We start from the raw sequence: 13,665 nt of genomic DNA on the forward strand, positions 1-13,665 counted from the left end.
CTAGGTGTTCCCTTCTACTCTAACATCTGGATTAAATGTGACTTTTAATCCCTCCAGTAGGCCTCAAATATTTCCCCACCTTTGACCGATAAACTGGGAGGGTTGGAAGCTGGCACCCACAGCTTCACCTACTGAATACACAGCTCAGAGGCAATTTCTTCCCAGCAAAACCTCCGAGCCTCAGGTCAGGTGTGGATTTTCCCTCCCCAACCTCCTTTTCTGTTCTGTTCCAACCTGAAAATCCCAGCCCCTATACAATCCAGTTGTGAGCAGGGGTCCCTCTAATTTTTTTTTTATCCACATGCGGAATAAATTTTGTTACATGAACCAAGGGATGTGCACCACCAGTAGAAACATTCTGCTGGCTGAAGGTGGCTTTGGGCACTCAGCTAATCAGCTGGGCAGCACCTGACTCTCTCCTGGGCGGCTGCCCAAGCGCTCCGCTTACAGGGAACACTGCTCATGAGTCAGGGCCTGTATGGCAAGAACCCATCAGTGGTGCTGGAGCAGTGGTGACATAGCAGCGCTAACTGGGTTCACATCATGTGGTTACTCAGGTGGGAATATGGCCAATCTCAAAAGCATACATGACCCGGGCATAATGGCAGTTCAGGTAAGGGACTAAGAAGGAATTCTATTAGCATTAGGCCAGCTGGCTCCCCCACCTCCACTCCAGCCACAGCAGGTACATCTCATCCTGGCTCGGGATACAAATATTTCAAAGGCCACTGCTGTCTGGTCACCTTCTATGGTTTTCCTGAGGCTACTTTTAAGATGCAGCAAGCTGGAGCGACTCTCAACAAGGCCCTCATTAATTAGCAGAGCGGCTTCCCGGCTTCTGCTGACCCTGTTCCTTTTCCTTTCTTCCAGGTGCAGCTGCAGGCTCGGCCTTTGGCAGTAAGTAAAAATGTAACTGAACTGCTGGCATGTGACAGCTTCAGCGCATGGGCCCCGTGTACATCACTTGGGAGACAAATGATTCTTTTCAGCTCATTATCATCTGCCAGGCAATAAGTCTTCTCCTCTAATTGTCTCTCATTGTGTGTCCCATCAAAGAGCTTTCTGTTTTCCTTCTTTGACTTCAGTAACCTCATTGTTTCTTTCTCTGGCATGGTTTCTCCCCATGAGGTTCGTTAGAATGGCAGCAGGCAAGGAAATAAAAAATCCCATACTTCTTCAAACACACCAGTGATCACTGTGAACTTTTCCCCCCAGTTTCACAGAGTCCTGCTCCAAGGAGCTGGTTTTGAATTCCCTGATACAGCAGCCAGTTGGGGTCACCTTGGGGCATATCATGCCACCCATTTAAAAATAAATGGATATATAATGGAATATTTTAGGCTCCTGCAATTAAGTTCAGTGGGGATTTCTGCAGGTGAAACACCTTCAAACCTTGGGTCATCTGGAATCTAGGTTTGTATTTTGTGACTCAGGTTACTTTCTAAAAGAAACATAAGGTGAAGTTGGAGAGAACACAGGCTTGGTCTACTCTAGGGAGGTAAGTCAATTGCAGATACACAATTCTAGCTAGGGCAATTGCGTAGATAGAATTGACTTATCTGCACTTTATTTACCTGGCTGTCTACACAGAGGGAAGTCGACAGGAGAGTTTCTCCCATTGACCTCCCTTACTCCTCGCAATAGCAAGGAGTAGAGGGATTGACTGCTGACCTCAGACAGATTGATTTCGTGCATCTCCACTAGGCACACAAAATCGAACTCTGGAAGATCGACATTGACCAGGTCAATCTTCTCAATATTGTAGGTATATGGAAGGCAATGAAAATGTGATGGTGAATGGGATAGATGCACATCTTGTTTATGATCATAGGCCAGCTAAAGAGGGATTATTTACCCTTCACAGAAGACAAGAGGTGACCTGAATTAAGTATTTAAACTAGCTAAGGGTTATTATGAAATTAAGCATGATAATCTACATGAGGTTGTGGGACAAACAAGGACTCAAGGACACAGGTTGAAGTAAGAATTTATATTCAAAATGAGGGATTATTATATGAGAACTGGAACTGAATGAATATTATAGCCACATCATGGTTATCAAGTAATGATCCTGGGCCTATTGTATTAAATTCCTCCAGTGCTTGATTTTTGGAATTTAATAAATGAAAGAGATATCATTTGATTTTATGAGCACCGTTTGATGGTCTGGAGAGAATTGTTTTGCTGATTAGGAAAATTAGGAAATTGGCCTTGGCACATCTTTGCCATCAAAGAGCTCAAATGTAGTATGAGAGAGATGGCACAATTATTGTCAAACTTTGAGACCGGAAAGTCTCGTGGCCTGTTTCTAATCCTACATGACTATTTGGTTTCTACCTCCCTTTGCCTTTATCTGTCCCATTATGATATAGACACATTCGTTGTCATCCTTTCTACGATTAATTAACAATGAGTTTAATGTTAAACCTGGCAATAATTAAACCAACACCCACGCCAACAAAATAAAGTCATGTAGTAACCCAGCCAAAACAGGTAGACACCCATGCCAGACTGGAATCTTTCTGGGTTTCCACCATAGATGCAACACTGTCCCAGTGCTAAATTCTCTCTGGAAATTTTTATCCACCTAAACTTAGCAGCTTCTTCTGTAAATATTGTGTCGCTGGGTTCTTCAGTTTTCATTCTCCTCCACACCCCTCTACTCCCAGTAAGAGGAAGCCAAGAGCAAAGTGTTTTGGTCATCAGTGTTACCAGTAGTTGACGTACTCTCAGCAGTAGAGCTGTCCTTGTGTTCTGTCATCATCAGCTGAGGGCTGGTTTGTAGTGATCACTGATGACCTCCTTGCTAGTGTACTGGATAAAGTCCCCAAGAGGGCAGGTTGGTGTAATTTCTAGAGTGCTCGTTGGTGACTGCAGAATGGAAGCCCATGGAGCCTGGTGAGAGCCCTTCCCACTGGCACACTCTTGATACTCTGAGATGACGCAAGTTGGGAAGGGGAAGAAAAGCACCTTTTGACATTCGTTTACAGGAATAGGAATGGATAGAAGTTACAGAGACTGAGAGCCAATTCTCTTCCGTTAGAGTCAATGGGAGTTTTGGTGTTGACTCGCATGGGAGCAGGTCTTGTCCTATATGCCTTCTTCACCTTGAAAATAGGCAATTAAGATGTCCTGGGGTTGGGAGCTTGTGTAACAGTAAGAATCAATAGTGAGATTCATAGAGAGACGCTTTAGAGGTGCCTTCTTTCCTTGTTTCTTGTTAGTTTATGAACGAGCACCACAAGTTTCCACTATAAAGCCCGCAACCATGGCAACACCCAAAACTACCACGGCAACACCCAAAATTACCACTTGCACCACTGTGGCCACCACCCCGCCTGTCACCATGCAGCAGCCAGGTGGGTGCCAAGCTCTGCCCACAAGGCAGACCTTACCCTTGCTAGTACAGATAGATCTCTTAGCTAGTTCTACTTCCCTATTCCTCTGCCAGCTTTGCTTCCTGCTGCAAGCTCCTCAAATGGCAAAGGTTCACTTTAAAAGGAAGATGACCTCCTCTAACTCCTTGTACATCCACCTGGTAGGAGATTTGGGGGACATGGATAAAAGTCACACTGAATGGGCTCAGATTCTGCTAGCCAGGGAAATGCCTAATTCATGTTCATCTCTAATTTAAGTCAGGGAAAGGGCACCTGGAGCATTAAGAATATATAGTTTCTTCCCTTTTCAGCAGCAGCAGACAAATATAATGCCCAAGTTGAGTCAGTAGTAGAGACATTTTGTGGCCTGACCCGTTATCTGCCTGTCTCTGTCCTTTGCTTCTGCTGTGAGGTTATCAGAGCATTATTTGCCCTTGTCTCAGACCAGGAAGTAGAGGCCAGCACTGGAATTTGGGAGAGTAAAGATTTTGAAGTTTTACTTTGAGAGTAGCCTTTCAAAGACCTCTAGAGAATAAACAGCTAAGCCACAAAAGCTGCTGTTCTTGTGTGTAGACTGTAATGAGGAGGAGGATGTGGGAGAACAATCTGAGGTTTTATTTGCTTCTATCTTTACTAAAAAAAAAAAAAAAAGAGAACAAACTTGACTCAGCCCAGGCAGAGCCATACACACACATGGGGAGGCTGGTTTTATGTCTCAACCCTCAGCACAAATCTAATAAGGAGCTTTAAAAAATGCAGTGGCAGGTCCTCCACATGTCTGCTTTTGCTTTGACCTCTATAATAGAATGATGAAAGTTTGTCTGAATGGGGAGCTGAAGGTTTTTCTTGCATGAGGGAATTCTCCATAGAAAGAGAAAGAGGACCTGGTCTAAGCACTGCTGACTGCTAGTCAATCTCCAGCTAATGGAGGGGCCCCTCAACATGCATTGCAGTTGGATGTAATTTAGAGCAGCCTTGAGGGTGCTCTAGTCTAGGCCTGGAATTGAAGCTCTCTTTGCACTGCTTGGTCACACCTGAGGATATAACATGTGAAGCTTTACATTTGAAGAGCGAGCCACCCTTTGATGACTTGATAAAATGCTGAGGGACGGACTGAACACACACAGCATTCCCAAACATTAATTTCTAGATTGCCCAGTCTAGAGAACTTGTATCACTGTGTGGAGGGGGTGCAGAGGTGTTTTGTTTTGAGACCACATGCAGGTCAGGTTTCTTTCTTCTTTTGAAAGAGGAAAAATTTCTGCTGCTAGTTTACAAGTCTCCTGCAGGGCTTTCTGCACCAGAATTTCCCATGAGGACATTTTACACCCACCAGGCATTAGTAACAACAGTTGTCTGGGGGAGTTGCTGGAAGCCAGATGAGGGCAAGGCAAAGCTTGGTGGTGTATAGGAGCTGAAGGGTTCTTTCCAGCCCTGAAGAAGTTAGCTGATGATCACTAACATGACTTGCTTCTGAGACTAAGCCCCAGACCCTACTGGTCCAAATATAACCATTGCCTGATGGACCAGGAGAACCTGATCACCACAGAAAGCGTGGGTACAAAGTGAAGAACAAAACAGGGAATGTAGAACTGATAAAGGATTGTACCTGTATTTATTTTATCACCATCTACAACCAAAATCTTCCATCCCATTTCTCTGTAAAGTCTCTGACCTCTCAGGCAAGCCCCCCAGCCTGTGCCCAGCTCTCTGTTCGCAACCTCAGTACCTTACCTTTCCCCCAAGGTTGGTTTCTCCTCTGGCCCCTTTCTGAGCTGGTTACACCAATATAGCCCTCCTTAAATGTTCTCTGTCCTCTTCTCAGCCATGGAATGAGCTTATATAGACCCTCCCCCTTAGGTTCCACCCACTCCCAGCAGACTCTGAGTGGAGCGGGTCATTGGAGTCAGCTGTTTATCCCCTCGTGCACACCCCCTCCCCCATGGAACAGTCCAGACTGCCACACTGTGTTTATGCAAATATAGCTACATTCATGGCAACTCCATGGTTTAGTATTAAGAATGGGTGTTTGGGCCGATCAGGAAACTTGGGTTCCATTTCCTATTTCCACTGAGTCATTGTGTGACTTTGGGCTGGTCCCTTCAGTTTCTCCAGCTGTAAAACTGGAAATAATATGTACCCATTTATAGTTCATATCGAGAGCAGGCATTGCTATGGAGAGGGATAGCTCAGTGGTTTGACCTTTGGCTTTGTAAACTCAGTGCTGTGAGCTCAGCCCTCGACGGGGCTGTTTAGGGGTGTGGGGCAATAGGTTAAAAAAATTGTCAGGCATGGCACTGGGTCCTGCCAAGAGGGCAGGGGACTAAACTTGATTTCTAAGGTCCCTTTCAGCTCTGTGAGAGATGGATATCTCCATATGTACAGCCTGCACTTTATTAGGTTATCTTGAAGAATGTGTGTAAATTACACTCCTGTAACATTGAAACTCAGGTTGTAATGTACATAACAGTCACCTAATGTCATGTGATTTTTATCCATGTTTGACCACAGCAAGTGCTTTTGCCAGCCTGGGTAAGTGTGTGAGAGAGAAACATGAGCACATCCTGCTGAGCGTCTGTCTCTTATGGTGCCATATTGATGTGCAGTCCTGGTTCCCCCACCTCACCGTATGTGTGGGGTCTGTCAGGGCAGGGGAGGAGGGTCAGAAAGGCTGCAGATTTATATTAGAGATGGGTGAACAGCTCTGAGAGAAGAATCAGACACGTTCCCGTGAACACCTGACCATTGCCATTTTCAGAGTCTGATACCAGCTCCCCTCTGACGGTTCTGGCTTAAACCATTCACTTGTTGGTTAATGATTTCTCATGTCCCAAACGGTATCTGCAGTTCCGGGTTCTAACCCAGATCGGAATGAACACCAACAATCAAACCTGTTTTTGTGGCTTTTCTGGCCCAGATGCTTCCAGGGGCGTTTGATGTACAACAGCTGTGACTGGAGGTTGCTGGGATGAGAGGCTTCAAACATGATCCCAAGGGCAGCACAGGACTCCCAGCTGTTTTTGAACATGACCCGTCCAGGCAGCTGCCCATCTGTTGCTTGTCTAACCAAAAGAGCCAGTGATCTATGACCCACTTTATATGCAAAATTGGTTCCTCCCATTGTATTAAGTGTGTGTTGGGGGGGGGAGCATGCACAATTTGGGGAGGGCAGAGCTGAGCTTGGAGCCTTTTCCCACCCCGTCGCCTTTTGTTCCTCTACTGACTTAAAGTGGGTGGCCATTGTGTCTTCATCTAGAGGTTGATCCTGAGGAGAAAAACAGCCTGCGGTTTACTGACAGCTAACGAAGGGCAGGTCTACAAGCCGTTCCTAGATACGCAATTCCAGCTATGACATTGTGTAGCTGGAATCGACTTAACTAGGATCACCTTATCTGGCTGTCCTCACTGAGGGAGGTTGACGGGAGAAACTCTTGACCTTGTGGGAAAGGTGGAGCTCTGGTCATGTGTTTGTCGAGCCCTGATAGTTCCATTTCGTGCATCCCGACTAAGCGCATGAAATCGAAGCCCGGAAGATCAACCCTGACTGGGTCGATCTCCCACTAAGTCTAGATGGTCCCTTTGTTACTCTTGCTGGCATGGCAAAGGCCGACGCTTTTGGTGCTGAAATGCCTGCACTCAATCCCCATTGATGGCTGCAGCCTCTGAACTGCTGTGGTCCTAATACGCTCTGTGTACGTGACCGGGCCCGTATAAGAATCAGCGATGAGGCCCTAATTCGTATTGATTCCCTGACACATGTTTAAAATCAGTATAACTGCATTGAGTTCCGCCGAGAGGCGGGTCAGAACCCCACCTTTCTCCCCCTCTTCCTTCCTGAACTTTGGATTAGTTCAAAATCCAAGTCAAGGCTGATCTGCACTTTAAACACCCTAGCCAGAAAGAAATGTTAAACATTCCTTTCAAATGCCGCCCCATCTCGCTGCTGATTCTTCTTTTGGCATGTGTACAGTTCTTTTACCCTCTCCGTTTTTGCTTCCCACCCTGTGCAGTCGCTGCCAAAAAGCCAGCTGAGCTCCCAGCCTCTGCGCCTATCCAAGAGACGCAGAAAAAAACAGGTATTTAAAGCTAGGCTGATTTCCCCTCCTCCTTCCCCATTAGTGCTTTCATGTACTAGCTGCCAGCTGTCGGGAGAAGAATGTGGACCGTGGACTAGAAGAGCAGATTAGATTTGGTTTTGATCTTTAATTTGCATTGCTCCGCTAGAGGACTGCTCCTTTTAGCTGTTCGTAGTGCTCTTTGCAGTCAAGGTGGAGCTGTGGCCATGTGTCTGTCTGAACCCCTTCTGCCTTTCGTGTTGGGAAGGAGCAAATCTGGGGTGGGAGGGGGAAGAAAATGTGTTTGAAAACATGGGGCCAAAGACCAAACTCAGCCAAGGGACACTGAAGGGGAGAGACAAGTAAGGGAAATTGAGGAAGTCAGGCTGAAGAGAAATTAATCAAGTACTTTCCTTAATCCGTTCATTTCTGTTTCCCATCTCCACTCGGAAACTTATATTCTCTCAGATTTGGTGCTTTCCATTATCAAGCAGTGACCCTCTGTGATTAAGTGGGGGGAGTGCATGTGTAAGACTCAGGCTGGATGTGCGTAAAACAAGCACAGCAGCTCCCAGCGGCTGATGACGACCCTGGGGCTATAACCTAGGCTGGCAGGTAACACCTCTGCCCTAAACAAAGAGGAAGGAGGAGCCAAGCGGGTTTTAAATCGGAGGTGGCAGTTACAAGCTTGAGGGGAGAGGGAGCTGGAAGGCAGCCAGCTGGGCAAGGGGCAAGCTACACCCCAGAGGGGCACCCCTCGGGCTCCTCTCCCCAGGACAGGTTAAAATAACTATCTCTAACTGCTGCACTAACTCCTCTGTAAAAAACTGGGCCTCTGTCACCTAATAAACTTCCTATTCTACCTGCTAAGTAAAAGTCACTCCTGCCTGCGGCCAGGGTGCAGTGCATGGGGACCCCTAAACCCCATCACACCCTCTTTCCCCAAATTTGGGGTGATCAAAAACCTGCTGCCTCTTTTTGTTTTTGGTTCCTGGGCCAACCATCCCAGAGGGATCAATCAGCTCTGGGAAAAGCAGTTTGTTTGGTTAACTCAGGGGTGAGCAGACTTTTTAGGCCCTGCGTTAGCCGCCTCCCCCAGCCTGTGGGAGGACCAGAGGAAGGGATCTGAGGGGAGAGTGCTCCAAAAGGGGGGTGGAATGCTTGGGAAGTGGGTGCTGGGAGGCTTCAGGGTGTGTCCCAAAGGGAAGTGTCCTCGGAGGGAGGACCCCAAGAGGGTCTCTCATCCAGCCAGGAAACCGCTGGCTGCTCCCGCTGCTTGTCTCAGGGCCTCTCTGCCCCCTCTCCTTCCACCCATCTGCTCAGATGGGTGGACGGGGGCCCATGCCGGCACAGGGGCTCCGGCCCTGGGTGAGTGGCAAATCCTCCCAGGGGAGGGGAGAAGCGCTGTGGGGCCAGGTTGGCTGTGGTGCCCAGGGGGAGCCCAAACGCTGGGACACCCCCGCTGTCCACAGCCAGCCTGATCCCCACTGCCAGGAACCAGCTGCCTCAGCCTGGCAGCAGCACAGGTACCAGAGGTGCACCTGCCCCCTGTCCCGAATTGGCCCAGCAGTCTGGGGGTGGGGAGGGTGTTCCCTTGGCAAAGCTGTGGGGGGGGGGAGCGCATTGTGCTGCCCCCCCCCCCCCTTACAAAATGTCATGCCCCTCAGGAGGGTGGGCCCCCATTTTGCTCACCTCTGTGTTAACGGTTCCAACAGGGGCACTGAAGCGGAGCACAAAACATCTGTTTTGTATAGGTCCTACATAAATATTAGCTGCTCCACTGACCTGTTCCTTTCTGCTGGCTTCCTAATGTTTGAAGACTCCAGTTTTTCTCAATGTGAGGCTTGTGTGCGTGTAGCAAATACTTCCCACAACTGGGAAAGGAACAAAACTTGCAATTTACTGCAGCGCTCATCCTCCTGAAACATAAAACCCTCTGTGGATGTCACAGAGCTACCAGGGAAAAGTTCTCAGGATAAAAAGCATTAATAATTCTCCTGCCTCTGTGAAGACAAATCAGTGGAGGTATATGCAAATGACTGAAAAGCAAAATGCCTCTAGGGCTGTTTTTTATTGTGATGCTAATTAAACCCTTGCCAATTAGAGATAGGCTTTTTCGTATTCTCTTTAACAGCATATTAATATCAATTGGCTTCCATTTTCCCACTGAAAAGGACACTCACCTACTTTTAGAATTTGTCATATATTTTTTACTCTGCGTTGTTTATAATCCCCTACAGAGGCTGGGAAATCACATTTCTCCTTCTTGGATTTGTTCTTTAAAATCAGGCGAAGATTGAGGGCTCTCCCGCTTCCTTATATTACTCAACTGAAGCTTGAAATTAACAACATGATTTTTTCATTTTACTTCCTGGTTTGTACACTAGCAAGACTGAACATTGTCCACAAAACTGCGGCGATAGATTTGCTACAGATCCAGTGGGGAGGGCACACAGAGCGTTATTTTCAAGAGGAACGACAAACGGGCAGCCCTCTTTTTGCTCTAATCCCTTTACCATGGTTTCTCAAGTGCCTTCACTGATTTTTTCAAAGAAAGGCATGGCCTGCGCACAGGCCCAGGAGCTAGGCACTCCTGAGTGCTAACCCTGTCTCTGACACCAGTTTCAGGGGTGCTGGAGATACAAAAGCGAAGGTCACGGAAAAGAAAGAAGGCCCCACATGTGGTACACGTATCACGTGGGTGGAATTTGAACCACTGACAGCTGCACAGCTGTGTGAGTTTAGATGTAAGACAGCCTCATTCCACTGAAATCAATGGGGCTCTGCCAGTTGATGTCAGCAGGAGATCTGGCCCTTCATCTTATAACCGCACAGCTGCTCGCTAACTCTGCCATGTGTTTCGTCCTTTTTGTAATGTCACTTTCCTGTATTACTGTTACAAGAATTCACCAGCTCATCGGCAGCTGCCCCACTGCAGGTTGGCTCCCCGCAGGCCAAAGCTGATCCTGGAAAAGAAGGTAGGAGACATGTTAATGAATGAGCATAACTGGCTAGTACAGTCCAAATAGGGACTGAGGCTTAGTGAGTGCTTATTACTAAAATCAGAGGGGTAACCGTGTTAGTCTGTATTTGCAAAAACAAGAAGTCCTGTGGCACCTTATAGACTAACAGATATTTTGGAGCATCAGCTTTCGTGGGCAAAGACCCCCTTCGAAGTGGGGCTTTACCCACGAAAGCTTATGCTCCAAAATATCTGTTAGGCTATAAGGTGCCACAGGACTTCTTATTGCTAGAATTACAGCTCTGATTTCCATGCATCTCTCTTGCTCAGCTGAGAAAGGCTCTGGTTTTCTCTATGCCCTATGCACAACCAGTAATGTGGAGACACTAGACTGACCTCGGGGTTTAACCAGCCAAGTGAAAGATGACACTCATAAATAGGGTAAATTGTTCTCAGTTTAGAGCTCAGGTGAGCTACAGGTTGCATCTCTCTAATCCAGCATGCTCTCATCCAGCAACAGCCATAATCCAGCATAATTTTAGTTAGTTGGACGACTACTTATCATGGGTGTGGCCAAGTTTCCTGTAGTCCCATGAAGTTTGTTTACAGCCCCCTCAGTGTTCTGTGCTGTGATGTAGCTGTAATTCACCACCAAATGTCCTCTAAGAACCCAGTGAAAGTGTTGGTAGTGCTGCTAGACAGTATTGACCTCCTGTGGTCTGGCAAATTCTCTCATTCAGCACCGGTCAGGTCCCGAGCAGGCTGGATGAGCAGGCTGGACGAGAGAGGTTCAACCTGTACAAGGATCATGGAAACCTAGTTGATTCCTGTGTTTAGACTGTGTTTGTAAAATGTAGTTAAACTGTCAGCAACATGTTGCTTAAAATGTGGATGCTGTCTGTTTCCTTGGCTTTTTGCCTTGTGTTGTGTGTGCTCCAGGAGGAAACCTCAGGAGATGGCATGTTAAGCCATGGAGCCTGAGATTCGGCTTACCTTGTCTCCTGGTTCACACTGATACGCTCCGAACTGGCAGCAGAATAGCTATATCCTTCCCCCATTTCCCAGTCAATTTCCCTTTGCACGTTCCTGCTGTGTAAATTAGCATCCCTGTTAATATAGAATTGAATGTCTATCAGAGCTGGGCCCACACTAATACCCAGGATGTGGAAATGTGGGGAGATTGGAACAAAGAGCTGGGATTTGTACCTAGAGCTGGACTAGTTGGTGCCTAGCTCCATAACAGTGTCAAGCCTAAATCCAAATGCTGTCCCAGCTTTGGGGCATTTGAAATCTTTGTGGCTTGGGCCCAGCACAAAACTACATGTAGATATGATACAGTAGACGCCTAGATAGAGACATATAATCCATATATATACTAGTATGTGCTGCTAGAAAGTGAGCCAGATTGTTAGAGGGCACCAAAGTCTTCCTACTGGCCTTGGTGGAATAATTGGGTTATTTGAGTTCTAGCTTTGGTTCTGCATCAGACTTCAGTGAGTCATTTCCCCGCCCCCTGCCTCAGTTGCTTAGACTGTAAAATAGGTCTAATGATGTGCAGAGAGCTTTGAGATCTCTAGTTGCAAATCATTTAAGTGCCAATATTTGCTATCATCTGAGAAGGCACATTAAAAACAGTGGTGCTCCCACAGATGTCTGACCCTCGCCCATTTGCAGTTTGTTCATTGAGTTTGAGTTGCTTATGTGAAATCCAGCTGATTCTGAGCTGAAGATATTTAAACAAAACATGAAGCCTTAAAGAAAATATTTGCCTTGCATTCTACCAGTGAACAGGGACTGGCACTTTCTTCTCTGCTGGAGTTTAAAGTGTCTCAGGACCCACCTACATTTCTACCCTTTTGATTGTTGCCAAGCTGAGCTAACAGGCATCCCTTCTGTTTAAAACTAGAGGACCCGCCACAGCAATTCATGTTCCAGCCACAATTTTCCTTTCCTTGCCTGAGGAAGGGCAATTTTACTGCTTCTAACTGTTGTGGAAGACCCTGATTTCCATGGAGCACTGACGGTTTTTAGAAATTGGTACGCGGGGGCGGGGGGGGGGGGGGGGGAGGAGGAGGCAGAGAAATTTGATACTGCTCAACCATCCCAGGCTATGTCTACACTAGCAAAGTAAGTCGACTGCAGCTACGCAATTCTAGCTATGGCAATTGACGAAGCTGCACTTGGCTTATTTGGCTGTCCTTACTGAACAAGGTCAATGAGAGAGTTTCTCCCATCGACCCCCCCCTCTTGCTCCTCTCCTCTTCTGAGGAATACTGGGGGTTTACTGTGACCCCTAAAGGGTCAATTTTGCACATCCCTACCAGAAGCAAAAAAAAAAAAAAAGAGCCCCAGAAGATTGACCCTGAGTTGCGTTGAGCTTCTGGACTAATGTAGACATAGCCCCAGTCAATGTGTCTGACTGAAGCTCCCACTCATAGGTGTCTTGTGGTCATGCTAGGATGGTGCACCATCCTCCAGTGCCACCCACCCTCCAAATTTTAATTGCTAAATGGGGTGCCCTCTCGTGCCCCCTCCCTGTTCCTCTGGGATGCTGTCCCTGCTGCCCCTCCGCTCGCAGGCACCAGTCACCTATGCTCCCTGCCCAACCTTTATGAGGTACAAATACAGGCTGAAGGAAGCTGATGGTCTCTCTGTTGGTGCCATTTCAAGTTGTTCGGCGTCCAGCAAACCCAGCAGTGCTTGGGCCCAAACCTGTTGCCCAGCAGCCTCCTGAAAACATCCGAGGTAAGGACGTGCTCTTGGTCTCAGAGCCTGTATCAGCAGGAAGTGGGTGAGAGCAGGGGTGTGAGGGTGGGGGGTGCAGGATTTCTCGTTCATTGTCAGTAAAATGGAGACGCATAGCACATATTAGACTAATGCACCAGCCCAGTGGTGTCCAACCTATTTACCATTGTAGGCCACATCCAATACTACCCATTTTGCCTTAAGGATGTAACATGGGCCACAGCTGTGTGCTGACTGGCCAGCAAGCAGCCCAGGGACAGCAGGTTAAGAACCACTGCCCTACATGGTGGTGATAGGTAGTTAATTCCCAGGCAAACCATACAAGCTGGGAGACTGGACCAACCCTTAAAGCTTATGAACACTCTTCAGCCTATATCCTGGATCTCTTTCTTCATACGCTTTTCACAACTGGATGGAGACAGACTGGGGTGGAAAGAAGGATGGTCCTGAGGAGTTGTGAGTGCTAGATGCTGTCTCTGGCTATGCCACTGACAATGGGACCTTGTTCAAGTCACTGCTCTCCTGC

General features: G+C 47.3%; 1 protein-coding gene across 3 annotated transcripts in view; it reads left to right on the plus strand.

Annotated features, from left to right (window-relative positions):
• Positions 1-13,665, plus strand: part of NTNG2 (netrin G2) — an 85,772-nt gene that overhangs the window by 61,310 nt on the left and 10,797 nt on the right. For all 3 annotated transcript variants that reach the window (XM_075015618.1, XM_075015621.1, XM_075015620.1), the window contains exon 5: positions 871-897. In XM_075015618.1, the coding sequence (XP_074871719.1) occupies positions 871-897 (27 nt within the window). The remainder of the gene's footprint in view (positions 1-870; positions 898-13,665) is intronic.

Source organism: Carettochelys insculpta, chromosome 21 (assembly GCF_033958435.1).
Source record: "Carettochelys insculpta isolate YL-2023 chromosome 21, ASM3395843v1, whole genome shotgun sequence".
NCBI classification, from domain to species: domain Eukaryota; kingdom Metazoa; phylum Chordata; order Testudines; family Carettochelyidae; genus Carettochelys; species Carettochelys insculpta.